Here is a 20,559-nt window from a genome sequence, read left to right as displayed (position 1 = left end):
ATTTGGCTTTATGCAGGGCAGATCAACAACAGACGCAATTTTCATTATAAGGCAGTTGATGGAAAAATACAGGAGTTTAAAGAAACAAACGCTCATATGGTATTCATTGATCTTGAGAAAGCATATGATACAGTTCCTCGAGAGATTCTGTGGTGGGTACTCAATAAGAAAGGAGCCCCTGGTGAATATGTAAAGATTGTGAGGGATATGTATGAGGGAGTAACGACTAATGTTAGGACAGGTGTGGGAGAGACTGATAAATTTCATGTAAAAGTAGGATTGCACCAAGGCTCTGTGCTTAGTCCGTATTTGTTCTCATTAGTTTTGGACCAGATAACAGCCAAACTACAGGGTAACATTCCATGGTGCTTAATGTATGCTGATGATGTTGTGTTAGTAGGAAATAGTGATAGAGACTTAGAACAAAAACTGGAACAGTGGAGACAAGCTCTGAAGGAAAAAGGTTTAAAACTTAGTAGGACAAAGACAGAGTATTTGGAATGTTCATTTAAAGATGGAGTGACTACAAATAAAATGGTATCTTTGGATGGTGAACTGATTGTAAAAAGCAATAGTTTTAAGTACCTGGGATCAGTATAACAGAGTAATGGAAAAATAGATGGAGATGCATGCAGTAGAATTAGGGCTGGATGGATGAAGTGGAAGGAAGCGAGTGGTGAGTTGTGTGACAGAAAAGTTCCAATGAAGCTGAAAGGAAAATTCTATAAACAGCCATAAGACCGGCTCTGATGTACGGAACTGAATGTTGGACAGTGAAAAATAAAGAGGAACAACGAATGCATGTGGCGGAGATGAGAATGCTTAGATGGATAAGTGGGGTGACAAGAAAGGATAAAATTAAAAATGAGGGGAATAAGTATATTAGGGGAAGTCTAGGTGTGGCACCAATTGATGCCAAAATGAGAGAGCATAGGTTGAGATGGATTGGTCATGTTCAACGTCGAGACGTTAATCATCCAATACGAAGAGTAGGTAGCTGAAGTGCAGATTCCTGGAAGGAGTAGGAGAGGAAGACCAAAGAAGACGTGAGGGGAGACGATTAGGCAGGACATGTTGGTTAAAGGGATTAATATTGATACGACCCAAGATAGAATTGTGCGGAGAAATGCAATTAGGGAAGCCGACCCCGCATAGGGATAAGGCAAAGAGAATGTTGATGAACCAAACATACAGTTTTTTGTTTAAAAATATTAAAAAATTGTAAGTCCCCCTTAACATAATTTGAATCCATTAAATGCTATTATATCTATATCCATTTTTTTAATGGGGTGGTTTCACACTAATTTTTGTTATTGTCACACTGACTGGACTATAAATGTGTGACGTCTTCCGAATAAGACATAACTTCCACTCCCCATGTCAATGGGAACTGATCATGCGCAACGAATCGAAATTTACAGTATTTTGACGTTTGTTTTGGTCAAGTCAAGTCAAAGTCGCAGGCAGGTTCATTATAGTTGCGAACTAGTGTATTGATTACCCCAAATTTGTGCCAGAAACATTTTTCAAAATGACGATTTTGACTAAACCTTTCTCCGAAAAGAAAGGGGAGAAGGACGTAGCTCCTTTGGTGTTCAACGAACAAACCGCCCCAGCCGTAAGTGATTTTTTTAATCTACCTTAAAAAATAATCTATGGTCGCTCCAACAAAAACAATACGTCATTTCAATTGTGTAAAGTCATTTCACTGAGAAGATCTAATTTATTTTGCAGCATCGTGTTAATATATGAAAAATTGCTGTAATAACCATATCGAAATTACATACTTAACACATATTAAAATTACTTAAGTGTTTATTTTTATTTTGATTATTTTTAATAACTTGACTGCTCCCTTATCAGCTGACGTTTGTGAATCATTTATAATCGTTTCTATATTCGTTGGTTTAGTGCAGCCGTCGGCAAACTTTTTAACCAAAGAGTCAAATATGAAAATTACAACAATTAAAAAAAAATTGGGAGCCAAATTATTCAGTAAACTTTTATTACACTAAATAAAACCAAAGAGTCTAGTAGTCTAGTTGGTTAAGATAGTGAAAAATGCTCCCAGCAATATTCCAAATATAAAAAAAACCACATGTTCTAAACTTATGTGCATAGAAATCGGCCCACTTAAAAATCTGGTCATTTTTGATGTCTAATATTTCCTAAACCTGTAAATAAAAAAACCACATGTTCTACATCAAAAAGTATTTGACCAAAAACATTTTTAAACCGCCCTAGCCCCATCCATAACCCCCCAAAAAAATCAAATGTGTTTTTTCGTTTTTTGGCGATATCTTTGTTTCTAATCATCGTAGAAACTTCTATTTTCTTTCGTTTTGTAATGTTTTACATATTTCCTACAACATTGTATTTTTTACAAACTTTTTGGCACAAAACCCATTTTTTTTAATTGTTGATATGTAGAACCAAAAAGGGCAAACATGAGCTTTTTCAGCTGATCATAAGAATCAGGAATACTATTCCAAGCGTTGAAAATTATCATGTCTTCCTTCTCCAAGTCATTCAAAGCAGACACTTGAGTGGTGAACATTTTTTTCTTCTTCAATATTTCTAATTCAACACAAAGACGTTCGAATTTTGACTGAAGATCCAATTTAGTTTACAGCATTGATGTGTTAACTTATGAAAAATTGCTGTAATAACCATATCAAAATTAAATACTTAACACATATTTAACATAAAATTGGTTGTTTATTTTTATTTTGATTATTTTTAATAATTTAACCACTACTTCTGTTATCAGCTGAGGAACTATATTTATGTTAGAACAAGCAGTTATTTTGAGAATAAAATGCCAATTTACAAAAATTCTTTTATTTAAATTTTTTATGATGTATGGAATTATTTTTACGGTTTAATTTTATATTTTATAAAAAGACTTTGGCTAGCAGTGGCCGCTAGGGCATCCCTGCCATTTCGTTCGATGCAATCCGTACCTGCATGCCGGGGTTTGTCCTGGTTGGGTCTGAGAGAGCAGCATATGTGACCGCCCTGAACTTGGCACCCTTAATGATAGCACCCTTCCAAATTTTTAGAGTTCTGAGCTCTTTTTGAAGAGTTCTATAGTTCTCGCCGGGGTGCAGAAAGAGTTCTGCAGTTTAATGGCGTTTTTTTTAAAACAGATTTTGGGGTGCCAATTTCAGGCCGCACCCCTTTTGTGCGGAAGGGTAGTTCCAGGTGCACAATTTGGAAGAAAATAAAGAGTTCTAGAGTTCTCAATAGTTTTTTTTAAGAGTTCCGTCATAGTACGCGAGTTAGGGGCATTTGAAAAAAAAAGCGAGGATTTGCCGCCGCATGCGTATTGAACGATACTTGAGAATTATTATAGTTTAATATTATTATAGTATAATATTATTGTAGACTAAAAATAGCTTTTCATGGAGCAAATCGAATCAAAAGGAGCAAAAAAATTTGTAAGACAATATTAACATTTAAACAATCGATGCATATTCCCTTTTTTTATCAAAGTGTACTAAAAATTTAATGTATATTGAATCTCGAATTAGTAATTATTTACATAAGAATTTTTGTCTTTAATTATACAAGTTTATGAATAATTTATTCATAATTCATAAACAATAAATTAGAGTAGTTGTTATATTTTTGTTAACCGCCCTGAGCTTGGCACCCTTAATGATAGCACCCTTCATGAATCAAAGGATTATTATTAACCATTAAACTATATCTGCATATGTGGTTCATCTTTCTTAAAGAAAAAATATTTTTTGCCTCCTTTTTATTTAATAAATATATTTTTTGCCTCCTTTTTATTTAATAAATAAAAAGGAAGCAAAAATATGTTTTCTTTAAGAAAGATGAACCACATATGCAGATATAGTTTAGTGGTTAATAATAATCCTTTGATTCATTTTCCATGAAATCTGTGTCAGAAAAATATTCTGAAGCCGTTCCCGGGATTCGAACCCGGGACCTCCGCGACAACTGAAAATAGCGAAGCGCGCTACCTACTGTGCTATTGAAGGCACATGAGAAATTCCGTAAAAACATAGAGTTTAAGTTTTGAGCTTGAGCAACGAAAAAATATTTCAATTCACTATTTTATTACCTTCAAAAATCGTCATTTTGTAATAATTAATATTTGTGAAAATGTCGCAAGTTGTGCTAGCTCAAGATAAATTAGGAAGGATGAAAATCATGCAAATGTAAACGAAAACGAGCACGTAAAGAATATTAGAATCGATTTTTACTGATGAGCAATCGATGCACAACATATTTATTTATCTATTAAACTGGTTGTAATAGCTTTATATTGCGCTAGAAAAACCTCCTTGAAAAAGGATGCTGGTTATGCAAACTCTAATATCGATAAACAGAAATACAATATTATACTAAATATTTGCAAATCAATAATAGATAATGCATTTTTTTGGTTTATTAAACTAATTGTACTTCTCATCAAAAAGAATGCTAAATGAGCGAATTTGAACTAAAATTAGCACTACTTTACGAGTAGTAGAGTCATTATTCCCAAATGACCAATCGACGTGTAACCTGTTTTCTATTTTTTATTTGTTATACTAATTGCACTGGTTTGATATTAATCTCGAACAACCTCGTTAAAAAAGGATGCTGATACTGGAAATTATAAAAAATATAAAGAAAAAAATTTTAATTAAGTATCAGAAATTAATGCAATATTTTTTGTACGCCTCCGTATCGAAAACGCTCGTTTTCGCTCCGCTCAAACTCGCATTTTCTCCCGTCGACAGAATCGTATGTGCACCTTGAGGAAAAATACTCGTTTGCGTTTTGGACAAGGTTGAAAACACCTCGGCTTCGCCTCGGAGTTCAACTTTGTCCATAAAACGCAAAACTCGTATTTTCCCTCAACGGTGCACAATAGACTATTTTTTTTACTATGTAATTGTACTCCTTATTGGTAAAATATGAAACCAAAACGTAGTAAGAGCATATTCACAGATTGACAGATTGACAATCCATATTCACAGATTGACAATCCACGTGTGTCCTCTTTTTTTATTTAATGACCTCATTCATTAAATTCGTTATACAGTGGAACTTGGTTATAGCGTCATTGAAGGGTCCAGTAAAAAAATGACAACGTCATAAAAGAGATATAAAAAAATGAAATTTTAACCAGGCAAAATTTTATTACAGCATTATTTGCACTATTTTATTACAGCAGAAAATTTGACTCTTTATGAGGCACTGACAAATAATAGAAATCATATACTGCCAAGGTCACATAACTGTACACAAAAGGATAATGGGCCTTTTATATTCTTGGAAGGAGCAATCTCGCAAAGCTGGAGAAGCATTGCACTTTATTCTTCATAAAATGAAAAAACAACAACCTACTGTAAAATTTTATGACGCTATAGACGAGGGTTACTTTATTTTTACCTTAAAAACCGGGTTTTTAAGGTTGATATGAACCCTTAATTAATTTGTTTCTGATCCCAGAGATGGCTGTACTGTAGCATGTTACTGTGGTAACATTTTCAACTTAATTGTAGATTTCTACATGATGACTCTGTAATAATGTAGAAACCTGAACACTATTCTGTCCTTACACCCATTGGCTCAATTGGCCCTGTTGCCAAATTGTTTAGACAGTAATTTTATCAAGGCCTAATAACAATGTAATGTTAGCAAGAAACATTTAGTCCATGATGTGATGCCGCTCTCGTCTAAAAAAAATTATGGTTCGGTTTCTCTGCGGATTCCTATTCAGAAATGTTCTCTTTAAGGAAATATGAAGTGCGCAGGGCGAAATTTTTGGCCAGAAATTGTTTAAAAATTTTTTTTAAGAAATTCAAAAGATCATCCTTTTTGCTCGGGAAAATATTTTTTTAGGTTTTTTGGGCCATTCTAACAAGAAAGGTATGTTGTCATTTTTCTCAAAAGTTGATAGATTTCGAGTTAAGGGCGATTTAAAATCTGAAAAATGCGATAATACGTATTTTCGAAGTTTAAAAACTTAGTTTTATGTATATTAATATATCTGAAATAGCCAAGTGCTTGAATTAAAGTTTAAACATTTTTTTCTTTCAAAATTATGAAGAGTAGTCGGTTCTATCTTAAATTTAGACCGTTCTTTTTAAAATGTATCAAAGAATATATAGTGAGTAGAAGTTTACGGCCCTGTAACGTTTTAGCATAGGATTTTGCGTTCCAACTGAGTAGGTGCTATGGAGGTGCATAGATCTGACAACGTCCGTAGTCACCGTCATCTCACCACCGCCCGCTCTGCGGCCGTAACATCCCTCGTCAACAAGCCTTCTTATAAACGTGACCATCTGTTTTATATAAAAGCTTCCTCTATGAGCTATATTATATTCGTTCAATTCGTTGATGTTATTATGCGTCCATCCAATTTTAATGCCGATGCGGCAGGTTATATTTCAACAATCTTCTATTTTGTACGGGAAAATATTTTTTCAGGTTTTTCGGGTAATACTAAATAAAAAAGTTTGTTTTCATTTTTCTGACAAGTTTACAGTTTTTGAGTTATAAGCAATTTAAAATCTGAAAAATGCGAACATACGCATATTCGAGTTAGAGGCTTGTAAACTGATAATTGAAGCCCTTGGCGTGAAAAGGGTACAAGCCACAAAACTATAAAAATCGATATTTTCTATTTAAATGATTCGGGAATAAGGGTACTAGCCATACAAAATTTATTTTGACGATTCTTTAACAGATGGCGCTAGTGTGGTGAAGTGTCATTTTTACAATTTCTGCAGCACATCGGTCATTTTCAAGAAAAGGTTACAAGCCACCATCATGAGTGAACCACGTGCCGGGTGTTCTCGTGATTTTTATCAGTTTTCAAGTGATTAAAGTGAAAAAAGTAACAGTGATTGGGACTCAGATGATAGCATAAAAGACAGGGATTATGTTGAAAGTGAAAATGAAGATATTTCATCGCCCTCCGAGCAGCAACAGGTACGTTTTTTAGGTTTTGTGGCATACACCCTTTGACTGTAATTTTTGTGGATATATTTTTGCAAGTCATGTGGCTTATTTTGTGGCATATATCCTTTTTCTCATTTTTTTATATCTATTTTAGTAGTTTGTGACATGCTGTGATGTTTTATAAAGTTTATGATGCTACACATGCGTAACCAATAAAACTATTAAGATATTTTTACCATTCAAAATATGTTTAGAATACCAACTGCTATTAACAACGCATTTTTTTTTTAGGAAACCCCAAGAAAAAAGCCGTGACGAACTTCCTACCCCTGAGAAAGAAACAAAAAGTACTTGGCGAAGGAAAAATGTAGATAAATACACTTTAAAAAGACGCGCCGAAATCTTGGTTCATCCTATACAAGCAAGAAAGGTAAAAATGTTTCAGCGAGAGTATTGTTTGTGGATGCAACAAAACTGTAGGATGCTGCTTTAAGGTACAGAAAACCAAATTTTTGACGGATTTTGGAATATTGCAGATTATAACAAACAGAACTTATACTTATTTCATAGCATGAAGCGGCAAGCTAAAAAACGTTCATATCCTAAGAAAACAAAGAAAGTTGGGTCTTCCCAAAATTTTAGTTTTTATTACTTTGTGAAAGTCAATGGTTTTGATGTGAAAGTATGCAAAAAATAATTTATGTCCATCCATGGTTTGACTTCTCCAAAGCGCTTACAACTGCTGCAGAAACAAATGGTTGCAGGTTTAACAACACCTAAATCAGATCAAAGAGGAAAATTCTTGGAGCGTCATAATAAAATATCGGAAGAGGCGTACCAGTCGGCTCGTGATCATATTAATAGCATTCCAAAATACATTAGTCATTATAGCAGAAAACAAACCCTCATAAAACATACATTGATCATGATCTAAATATATCTTCTTTATGTCACGAGTATTACAAACCTTGGTGTGCTGAAAGAAATCTATTTGCCCATTAGTCAAGATAAATATAGAAGGATATTTTGTTCAGAATTTAACATAGGTTTCAAGATACCTCGAAGAGATACCTGTAAAATATGTGATGAACTAGAGGCAAAGATTGAGAATTCCAAAGAAAATGAAGATACTTTGAAGAAATTGAAGACAGAAAAGGAGTTGCATTTAAGGCGAGCTGAAGCAATGCAAGATACGTTAAAAATTGAGATAGGCATGTCAGCTTCAAAGATACATACGTGTTATCATTTGACCTTCAGCAAGCACTTCCTGACTTCCTGTGCCCTCTTTAACAACTGGTCCAGCTTTTTATTTGTGGAAGGCATGGGTGTATAATTTGCGAATTTATGACTGCGTAAATAACAAGGGCTATATGTATATGTGGTCTGAGAATACTGGGAAAAGAAGCAGTGATGAGATTGCAAGTATTCTCTTGAAACACTTTAAAGAACAAGAACACCTCCCCAAAAACCTAATCGTTTATACGGACAACTGCGGAGGACAGAACAAAAACTGGTTCTTGATTGGGTTGTGGAAGCAGTTGGTCACAGAGGCTGTATATGAATCCATAGAACATACGTTTTTAGTAGTTGGACATACACACTTCCGTCAGATAGGGATTTTGCTATTATAGAGAAATATAAGAAGAAAATGAAGGTGGTATATGAACCAGTAGATTGGTATGAGGCAGTAAAAAAGTGTAAAAGGAACAATCCATTTCACGTGACAGTACTAAAGAGAGAAGACTTCTTATCCTTTAAAGTGTTGGAGGAGAATCTAAGTAAAAAAAAGTTTACAGATGAAAAAGAAAACGTCGCGTTCAGCAAAATTATCATCTTCAGATTAGAAAATGAAAACCCGAACATACTCAAAATAAAACATTATTTAAATGAAAGTTTTAAGAACGTGAATATTGGGAAAAAGGGTATGAGAAGAATATCTTTGACAGAATGTCTCAAACAGAAATATTTGGACCCAAAAAAACTAAACCAAAAAAAGATAAATAATTTATCGCTTTTACTTCCTTATGTTCCTGAAGTCAATCACCAATTTTATATGGAAATTGACGCTAAAAATTGTGTTCGCCAAGAAGAAACATTAGAGGCCACACAACCAATGGAAGTCGAATATTTGGATGAAGATTTGCCGTTAAGTGATGAGGACTAATGTTTATGTATTCGTTTTGATTTTTTAAGTGTTTCGTTTATTCTTTCATGTAAAAGGGTACAAGCCACATTTTTTTTTGTAAATAAATCATTAAAAAAACTTGTGATTTTTGTTAGTTATTAATATTGCTAAAATATTAGGCAAACTTATTTACCTATTGTACCAAAATTCAATTAAATTTTGTATTGAAATTGGATTTCCTGGATTTAAAATGACTTTCTAAAGGGGATTTCTCAAAACTAATTGTATGTGGCATATAACCTTTTCACGCCAAGGGCTTCAATTATTATTATTTTTGTAGTTAATAAGTGCCTAAAATCGAAGCTTAAACATTTAATTTTAAGATTTTGCTGGGTAACCGGGGCTTATTTCAATAATAAATCGTTGTTTTTTACTTGTTAATTATGCGCGTTAAAAATAAAATTTAATAGTTATTTATGATATAAGTGTTAAAAGTTTAAAAGTACACGTTTAAGGCAGGCATGTGAAAGTTTGCAGAATCAGCGAAGCGAATTCTGCAATTCACATGAGTGCCTTTAAAATGTACTTTTTAACACGTATATCATACAATATTTTTTCTACAAACGTCTTATATATCAACAATTATAATTTATTCATTCTCATTTACAGGACAATGACAATACCTACAAAAACTTTTACTTGAACTTGACTGACATTCCATTTTTATATTTTTCTTGACATTACATCAAAACCATCTATACTGTCAATACGTAAATCATAACATAACAACTATACGCTGTGAGCCCGTACGTAGAGGGGATATTTACACATTCGCGAGCGCCAGTAGTGACAAGTCTGTAAACGTTTACCGGAAATTTTTGACATAAAATGTCAAAGTGATTAATTTAAAATTAAAATTAAAAACATTAATTATAAAAAATATTAGTTGGTCAAAGCTGTGGTATATATTTTTACCTTAAATATACTTATATTTTAAATACTGCATTTAAGTTTTTTAATGTTCCTTAATATTTAATTATAAATTATTCTATTAATCTTAGCGCCATCTACACGATAATTGTGAAAGTATCTGAAGTAAGAAATTAATATTTCATCAACAGAACGTCAAAATAATTAGCAAAATCTTAAAAAAAATCTATTACAATTTAATTACTTTTTAGCGTTGTAAATATTAAGCGATAACAATTAAATAATAAATTTAAAAATTACCGGTGAAAGTTGAATAGTAATCCGCTAGGATCGACACCAGCGAAGCTCAGAGCGTATAGAATAACATCTACTTTTATTGTTGTAAGTATATTCTAACAAATTTTAATAGTTTTTTCTAGAAACGTGTTAAAAATGCAATAATACAGTTTAAATTATATTTTAAAACACCTTTTAAACTACCTTTTTCAAATTGAGCAAGTTGTACTATTAATATTAATGTTAATAAATGAAATATGAAATATAAATATTTTGACGTTTCACAATTTGACATTTCACTTTTAACTGCAGTGCCTTCAAATTTTTAAAGCACTAGTGCCTTAACCCGCCAGTGGTCGCTATATGAGAATTTCTCTCACGGTTTCAGAAAATTGCGCACAACTTTTTTTCTGAGAAAATATACGCGCTGTAGTTCTTTCTAGTCTCCTAACTATCCTCCCTCGACAATCTAATAGACTCGTCCGCTCAGATAGTGACTCAGTTTACTTAGTATCACCATATTGTTGAGTCAGTGCGTTTCATGTGAGAAATTCTCTCATCAAGCGACCACCGGCGTCACCAACTGTGTATAAAAATTAATTTTATTTTTCCCCTTAAAACCTAAAATAATATCCTTTTGTGATGTAAAAAAGGCGCCGTGGATGTGGTCGATGATATGAAAATCCTATATTCTGTTTCACGGGTTAGTTGTAGATTTTCACTTACCATATATTTTTCAATGTTAAATATTGGCGACATCAATAGTCACATTTTATATAATGATAATAATAATAAAACAGAAAATCGTCGTGTCTTTTTAAAGCAAATGGCTTTATCGTTGATAAAACCTCATGTTCTTATAAAATTTTCTAAATAAAGGCAAAAGTTGGATATGTGAGAGAAAATCTCACGCGCGACCACTCGCGTAACAATTTAGCTAGCGACCAATGCCGGGTTAAAGTAGCATTGTTAACGCTCGTATGGAGTGCTAAAAATTGCATTTTTAACACGGTTGTAGAAAAAAGTTATTTAAACAATTTCTGGTCAAAAATGCCGTCCGGCACCCTTCTCATAATGTTTAAAGGAGACATTTTTGAGCAGGAATTCCAGAGAAACTGAATGGGAAGCATTTTTCATGCGGGAGCTACCACACAACCGGGATTACTTCTCTTTAAATTTTGTATATTATTATTACCATAGTTTTTTAAACAATTTATTTATTTATTTAATTATTTACAATGTACCAATTACATACGCCAATCATATCGCACGACAAAAATATGGAAAACCAACAACCACCCTACAGTTTACAGGACTTAAGCAGTCACCATATGTAAATGGGGGAACTCCTGGAGTTGGCCGAAGAAATCAATATTCACCTTATTCATAGTCTAAAAGATAAAACTACTTTCTTTTATAGGAGATGGCGCAAAGGCGCAACCTCGATCTATGCTGGGTTTCGAGTAACTCACAGTTGCAACTACTCCCAAGCTTCCGAACCGTACTCCATAGTTTCCCCCCGCAGCCAACTTCAGATTGCGTTACCCGCAAGATTCAGATTGAGTTACACTAAATACCAATTACCAATCTTGTAATTTGTTTAGAAACATTGTTTAGACAATTTCTGCCCAAAAATTTCGCCGGCACCCTTCTGATTTATTTAAAGGGGACATTTTTGAATAGGAATCCGCAAAGAAACCAAATCAGAATTTTTTTTCAGACGAGAGCGGCCTCACATCATAGACTAATTGCATATTATGTTTCTCGGTAACTTAATATTCCAGTTGTTAGTCATCTCTTATCTCACACTGAAAAATGGTAATAAAATTTTATGACCGCTTGCAATCTTGTAAAAAATGTATTAGCACAAATTTTGTTTATACATAAACGTTTTAACACGTTGACGGACTGTGCGTCAAATGTATAAGCAAGTGTTGTGACACTATATGAATTTTGCAAAGTAGAATAAATATACACTGGCGCGCAAAAAAGCGTTAGATGAATTATTTGATGCCTCGGATTTCCTAAACCTGTTGTCCGATTTGAATGATTTTTTAGTATGTTATAGCTTTATTATTTAAGAATCTTAATGTGTTAATATTGTTGCTAGACAGGTAAATGTCATTTTATACCGGGTGTAACAATCATACTGTGTTTTTCCTTAAAGTTCGGAAAACTCTGTGGAATATTATAGCATAGATAAAATGAGGCGCTCAGAGCAACAGTGGCCTAACCCACATCCCACAATTTTACCAAAACGATATTATTACATTAAAGTTATTCTTTATTTAAGTGTTTTCAGATGCAGACTAGTTCAAGCAATGGTTGCTTCAGCCACTCTGCATCTGAAAACACTGAAGTAATGCATAACTTTATTGTATTAAAAGCATTTTGGTAAAATTGTGGGATGTGGGTTAGGCCACTGTTGCTCTGGACGCCTCAAATATTGAAATTAGAACTCAATTGTAGCCTTAGGCTTTCTTAACACTTTCTTTTTTTATTCATTTGCTTATGTTGGATAATAAAAAAGTTAGGTATTTTAACAACTAGCCATGTTCTTCATCAATACAGGGTGTTTCTAAATAAGGGCGACAAACTTTAAGGGGTAATTCTACATGAAAAAATAATGACCGTTTGCTTTATAAAGATTGTCCACAAATGGTTAATTTCCGTGATACGGGATGTTGAATTTTTTCTTACCAACTGACGGTTTATTTGTTGCTCTAAAACCGATTGAGATATGCAACTGAAATTTGGTAGGTTTTAAGAGGTAGTTATTGCGCATTGTTTGGCATACAATTAATAATTTTATATTCGCCATTGGCGTGCATACGGGATGTGTCTAAAATATTTATACCCGTATGCACGCCAATGGTGAATATAAAATTCTTAATGGTATGTCAAACAATGCGCAATAACTACCTCTTAAAACCTACCAAATTTCAGTTGCATATCTCAATCGGTTTTAGAGCAAGAAATAAACCGTCAGTTGGTAAGAAAAAATTCAACATCCCGTATCACGGAAATTAAGCATTTGTGGACATATGTTTATAAAGCAAATTGTCATTATTTTTCATGTAGAATTACCCCTTAAAGTTTGTCGCCCTTATTTAGAAACACCCTGTATTGATGAAGAACATGGCTAGTTGTTAAAGTACCTAACTTTTTTATTATCCAACATAAGCAAATGAATCAAAAAGGAAAATGTTAAGAAAGCCTAAGGCTACAATTGAATTCTAATCTTAATATTTTATCTATACTATAATATTCCACAGAGTGTTCCGAACTTTAAGGAAAAACACAGTATGATTTTTACAACCGGTATAAAATGACATTTACCTGTCTAGCAACAATATTAACACATTAAGATTCTTAAATAATAAAGCTATAACATACTAAAAAAATCATTCAAATCGGACAACAGGTTTAGGAAATCCAAGGCATCAAATAATTCATCTAGTGACCTAAATTTTTTGTCCGCCAGTGTAATAGCGAAATTGCTAAATTTGTTTTATGGAAACAATATGTTTTTTGTAAACATGTGGACGACGACCATAGATGTCGTATTATATTTCATATGCATCTGTAGATGTAATGTGACAAAAAATCTACAAAAATCTACCGATTTTTTGTCATAACTCGTTATTTTAAAAATGTCGTCTATAGACGTTCTGTTCATCAACGTGTTAAGAACTAAAAATATCTGAGAGAATAAAGTCAATGTATGATAGAAAAAGAATAGAAGAAAAGAACAGGATTTTGATTTTAAATTCGGCAAAATATATTTAAGCAAGGCGAAAACATCGTGTTTCTTGGGAAAAATATTCCCATGAGATCTTTTTGCGTGATCAGTTTCATGAGATACCGCAGAATAAGGTCCAAAAAGGTTATAATAAAGATATTAAAAATGGTTGTTAACAGAAAAAAATACTCAAAACTATTTCACTAACACCAAAACTAGTTCTTCTCTGTCTTGCTTGTCGATTTATTGCATTTCGATTTAATGTCCATGATTCAGCTCCTTAGTAAAGCACACTGTTTACATAACATATAATTATTCTGAGGGCCAATATCAGATCTTTGCTGCATAAAATCTTTTTCATTTTCACGAAGTTGGCACGTGCTTTTTCAATTCTCTCACTTATTTCTGGAGTATAATCGTTATTTTCTGTGATTATCGTTCCCAGCAAATATATTTTTTACTCTCTCTGACTGCTGGCCGCCTACCGTTAATATTTCATTTGTATTGTTGTTCTTTCTGTACAATGGGGCATTCGATTCTATAGAACTCTGGACCGTATTAAACGGAATGAATAACGCAAGGAAGTCATCTAAGATTTGCCGATGACATAGTGCTTATAAGCAACAATACAGAAGAACCAATCTACATACTAAAGATGCTTAAACATGAATCTGAGAAAGGCGCTTTAAAAATGAATTTAAATAAAACAAAAGTGATGACAAATCAAAATATCAGAATCGATTTAGTTGGAAGTGAGATCGAAAGTGTTGAAGAGTCACACGATCAAACTAGGCCATCAGAATCAAACGGACGAGATAGCTATAAGAATCTGAATTAATTGGGCAGCAGTTGCAAGACTCAGTGATGTGTTGAAAAACAAAAAGATACCAATAAATCTAGAAAAAAGGGTACTCAACAGTTGTATTCTACCAGTTATGACTTATGGAGTGGAGACCGTGACACTTACAGGGTTATCAGCCAATATATTAAGAACAACACAGAGGGCCATCGAACGAGCTATCTTAGGAGTATCTCTGAGAAGAACATATTCGAAATGGGACGTACGAAACAGGACGAAGGTGGAATATGTTATTGGAAGAATTGCGCAAATGAAATGGAGCTGGATAGGACAGGACACGTGCCACGGCAAAACAACGAAAGGTGGACGAGAAACATTTTACATTGGAGACCACGCGAGCATAGTCGTAGCAGAGGAAGACCACAAAGACGATGGCTAGATGACTTAAAAGCAAAAGTGGGGAGAAACTGGTACCAAATAGCACAAAACAGAGAAGAGTGGCGAACTCATGGGAGGCCTTTGTCCAGGAGTGGATGCAACCAGGCTAAAGAAGAAGTTATTGTTTTCTTTAGGGACATTCACTTAACAAGCTACTTGTTTCTATGGATTCGGCTGCCTCTAGAGATGTATATTCTCGGGATGAATACAGTCACTTAACTTCCACAATATTATTGTCACTTACTGACCCGTCCGGACAAGCTCGTAAAAACCCATAACCTTTTTCAAACACAGAAACAATCCACACTGCTTTACTATATTTTTTATTTTGATAGCAATTTCTGGCTGTTCTTCGTTTCGTATCAGATAAAACAATTGTTCCAGATATCGTTATCGCGTTTCCTCTTTTTACTTCTTTATCGATGATTATTCTGCCGCGCCGTTTTCATTTTCTAATATTCCATAATCTTTCTCTTCCTGCTCTTAAAGAAACTGTTTATTAGATTTTTTTTCTTTCTCATTTAATTTATACCGATCCAGATTAGCTCCATATAACCGTTTTAAGTTCTACTTCCACCAGACTAATCAATACGTTTATTTAACATACCTATTATTCACATTTTTTCTTTTTGTCTTATTTATTTCTGTTGTTTTTGTACAGAGAAGAAATCAATATAGATGTAAGATTTTTAAAATTGATTGTTACCTATTATTCCTTGTATATTGATCCTTTTTTATTTTTAATATGAAGGTGAAAATATTTTTAACCTCTCCTCAATTAATTTTAGAAGTGGTTATTTACTGCTCTTACTCCATATCCGTTTACATATTATCGTCCAATTGTTTTCCCTTAAATTTAGCTCACCACAAATGCAAAAAGTAATGGACAATGAAAATTTTAAAGATAAAGTAATAATTTCAATTAAAATCTTTAATAAACATAAAAGTGCGACAAAAGAGAAATACTATGGATGGTAGTTATTAGAAACACTATTTGACAAATGAAGACTATGCTCCAATTCCAATTCAAAATATAGTCAAATACAAAGCTTCAGAGATACATGAAAAAATGCAAATAAAAAAGACAACTTTATGGTACTTAAAAACATTAAAATGCCAATTGCCAACTAGGGTTTAATCGAAACAGAAAGTACCGGCCCTAAATATATCAAAATCTAATACGGCCAAGGGGACTGAAAATATTTCAACAAAAGTAGTTAAATTAATTTCAGAAGGTCACGTTGATGCGTTATAAATAGACGTTATAGTAGTAGGCTTATATTACCTACTAACATTAAAACATTTTGTTGTACAAAGTAATTGATATGGCAACGCTGTTAGGATAAAGTTCTGTGTAACGCGATTGAAGCAGAAGGCACTGCTATCTATCGAACATAAATATTACCGATGGTGTAGATGGCGCTATGTCATGGCGGCACAAATTCTTAGCGGCAATTCAAGATATAATTCTTGTTTAAAGAGATTTTTCATATGTTTAGGAAAAAATATTCAACATTTTATTGGAAATATTTTCCATTGTTACAGTTTTATATATGTTGTAATTGAAATTTTATCCAATTTCTTACCGGTAGCTTTATTATAAGCCGAAACATATTATTTTTTCCTACTGTGGCAAAACTGTACATTCAAAAATTTTAAAAAAATTCATAAGTATTTCCTAGGATTATATCTTTATGCTGTAAGAAAATTAACAAAATTGTATGTTTAGTTTTCCCGCTTTATACTTGAAAAAAAGGAGTTTTTTTGAGTTTTTTCGAAAACGAAAACATGAAGTTTGCTCAAAATTTGTCAAAATACTTCTAGTGATCACATATACCTTCTCAATTTTTTTCAAATTTTTTGAATGTGTAGTTTATTTTTGGGGGGGTTCAGATCAACCTTAATAATGTTATCGAATAGTTTTTGGCCGGACCTATTAAAAATTGACGTTACAACCGAGGTGACGTAACTACCGAGGCCGTAATATCCAAGTTCCACTGTATATTAACCTAGCACAAACTCATGAAAAAATGATGCTAATCGCGCGAATTTTGACATCAATGAACAAACAATTAATATTGAAGTCATTATTTATAGAACAGAAAACAATGCACAATTTTTGTTTTTTATGAAACTGTTTGTGCTACGTCGATGAATTTTAGCTTGATAACATAAAAATTACTTTTCTATGAGCATTTTTATTGGATGAGTTTGTGCCAACCTGAATTTAAGCCAGCAGAATCATATTAAAATGAAAAAAAGTTCATCTATTGTCAATCTGTGAATATGACTTTGATATTCTTATTCTGCTTGTTTTGGTTTAAATTCGCTTAATTGACAGCATTAATTAATGAATTTGTGCCAGCCTAAATTTAAGCCAGCAGAATCAGTTTAAAATGAAAAATAGCCTTATATTAGCATAATTTATTAAATTATGCTAATTTCAACATGGATGGAAAAATGAAATATTAAAGTCAATATAATTATAAATCAGTAATATGAAGAAATTTTTTTTATCAAACTAATAGTACTTCTTATTAATAAGAAATGCTGCATAAGCGAATTTAAACCGAAACGCAGCAGAAGCAGAGTAGCATAGTCCACATTCACAGATTGACAATCAACGTGTACCCTCCTTCTTTATTTATTGAACTGATTCATTGTACTTGTTTAATATTGAGCTAGCATAAATTCATTGAAACAGGATGCTAATTGCGCGAATTTCAACATGAATAAACAGCAAATAAATATTAAGACAAAATTGCCATTTTCTTGTCCCATGGCGCTCTGAAACTACATAAGGGGTGGTTCTTTCGCCCAGCACCCCCGAGTTCTCAGGTTCAAAAGTGACATGTTTCATTAATAACAAGAGTTCTGGAGGGTGCTGCTGATTTCCAACGTCCGATCGCGATTTAAACGACAAAATTGCCATTTTCTTGTCCCATGGCGCTCTGAAAATACATAAGGGGTGGCTCTTTCGCCCAGCACCCCCCAAGTTCTCATGTTCAAAAGTGACATATTTGATTTTTAAAAAGAGTTCCGGAGGGTGCTGCTGAGTTCCAATTTCCAATCACCATTTAAACGACGAAATTGCCAGTTTTTTGTCCCACAGCACTATGAAACTACATGAGCGATGGTGTTTTCGCACAGCACCCCCGAGTTCTGAGGTTAACAAGCGACATAATTAATAAATAATAAGAATTCTGCAGGGTGGTACTGAGTTTTAACATCCAATCGTGTTTTAAAACACAAAATTTTAATTTTTACGTCCAGTAACGCTCTGAAATTACATAAGGGGTGTTTTTTTGCACAGCACCCTTGAGTTCTGTAGTTCAAAAGTGATGTTTGTGATAAATCACAAGAGTTCTGCAGGGTGCCGTCGAATTTTAACGTCTAATCATGGTTTTATTGCAAAATTTTAATTTTTTGTCTGAAAGCGCTTGAAAACTACACAGGGGTTAATTTACATGGCGCCCCTTGGTTATGAAGTTTGAGAGTTATTCTGTTGATAAATCAATCAAGTTCTGGAGGGTACTGTTGAGTTTCAACGCCCAATCGCGATTTTCTTGTAAAATTTTAATTTTTTCGTCAAATACTGCTCTGAAGTTTTTGAGGGGTAGCTTTTTTGTAAGACATTCTCGCATTCTAAAACCTAACAGTGATTTTATTGACAAACGACAAGAGTTCTGCGGGGTGCTACTGAGATCTAGCGTCCGATCACCATTTTCTTGCAAATTTTCCATGTTCTCGTCCAATAATGCACTAAAACTACAGGGGGTTGTTTTTCGCACAGAGCCCTTGAGTTCATTTATTCCATTCCATTCCTTGAGTTCCATTTATTAAATAAAAAGGAGGCAAAAAATATTTTTTCTTTAAGAAAGATGAACCACATATGCAGATATAGTTTAATGGTTAATAATAATCCTTTGATTCATGAAGGGTGCTATCATTAAGGGTGCCAAGCTCAGGGCGGTTAACAAAAATATAACAACTACTCTAATTTATTGTTTATGAATTATGAATAAATTATTCATAAACTTGTATAATTAAAGACAAAAATTCTTATGTAAATAATTACTAATTCGAGATTCAATATACATTAAATTTTTAGTACACTTTGATAAAAAAAGGGAATATGCATCGATTGTTTAAATGTTAATATTGTCTTACAAATTTTTTTGCTCCTTTTGATTCGATTTGCTCCATGAAAAGCTATTTTTAGTCTACAATAATATTATACTATAATAATATTAAACTATAATAATTCTCAAGTATCGTTCAATACGCATGCGGCGGCAAATCCTCGCTTTTTTTTTCAAATGCCCCTAACTCGCGTACTATGACGGAACTCTTAAAAAAAACTATTGAGAACTCTAGAACTCTTTATTTGCTTCCAAATTGTGCACCTGGAACTACTCTTCCGCACAAAAGGGGTGCGGCCTGAAATTGGCACCCCAAAATCTGTTTAAAAAAAAAACGGCATTTAAACTGCAGAACTCTTTCTGCACCCCGGCGAGAACTATAGAACTCTTCAAAAAGAGCTCAGAACTCTAAAAATTTGGAAGGGTGCTATCATTAAGGGTGCCAAGTTCAGGGCGGTGCATATGTGCCTCCTGATGAGACACTAATAAGTTTCGAAACCGGTGCTTGCTGCACTCTCTGATTGAACAAGAATATAATGCGGCTGTAGTTTCTCGTTGCAACGAAATTGAAAACAGTTATTCATTTTTGATATATATTTTATGTTTATTATTATTTGATTAATTGTTTGATAATCGAAAACTGCTGACAACTAAACATTGGAGCAAGAAATTTTTAACAATTTCAAATAAAAATTAATAAGGCATAATGTCATTCTTAGCTTGAAACAGTCTGAACTCTATTAGGCATTGGGTGCGTTCGGACGACCATAGCGGCTGGCTGCCAGCAGAAATCGGCTGAGTGGTTGCATCCAGCCGTGATAGGGAAAGCTTAGTAAATCTCTCAGCGGCTGGCTTCCAGCGGTGACGTCTGACAGCTACTGCTGGCTCAGCTGTCCAGCCGCTGTGGTCGTCCGAACGCACCCATTGTATCAACTAAGCCTTCACTGAATTCAGGGGTGAAACTATTCCATATTTCAGCAATTTAGCGCATAGTTGTAAAATATGCTGAGGGTTATTTCTTAGGTGTTGTTTCATTTTGTGTCAAAGTGTCTATTGTATTAAGATCGGGGCTTCTAGAAGTATGTGACAATGTTCTTTCATCCATTTTTTGGTAGATTTAGCTGTATGGCATGAGGCTCTGTCCTGTTAACCTTCGGATGACCAAGCGGGGGAAATTGTG

General features: G+C 33.6%; 1 protein-coding gene across 2 annotated transcripts in view; it reads left to right on the top strand.

Annotated features, from left to right (window-relative positions):
* The first annotated feature begins 1,364 nt into the window (after nucleotides 1–1,364).
* LOC126889324 (integral membrane protein 2C) overlaps nucleotides 1,365–20,559 on the top strand; it is a 94,590-nt gene continuing 75,395 nt past the window's right edge. The window contains exon 1 of one of the 2 annotated variants that reach the window (XM_050657551.1): nucleotides 1,365–1,618. In XM_050657551.1, coding sequence (XP_050513508.1) covers nucleotides 1,532–1,618 — 87 coding nt within the window. In that variant the 5' untranslated portion in view covers nucleotides 1,365–1,531. The remainder of the gene's footprint in view (nucleotides 1,619–20,559) is intronic. The other variant, XM_050657550.1, reaches the window with a different exon arrangement.

This window comes from Diabrotica virgifera, chromosome 8 (assembly GCF_917563875.1).
Source record: "Diabrotica virgifera virgifera chromosome 8, PGI_DIABVI_V3a".
Classification (NCBI taxonomy): Eukaryota; Metazoa; Arthropoda; class Insecta; order Coleoptera; family Chrysomelidae; genus Diabrotica; species Diabrotica virgifera.
The sequence above is the reverse complement of the archived record's forward strand: the minus strand, read 5'-3'. Positions and strand labels throughout refer to the sequence as shown.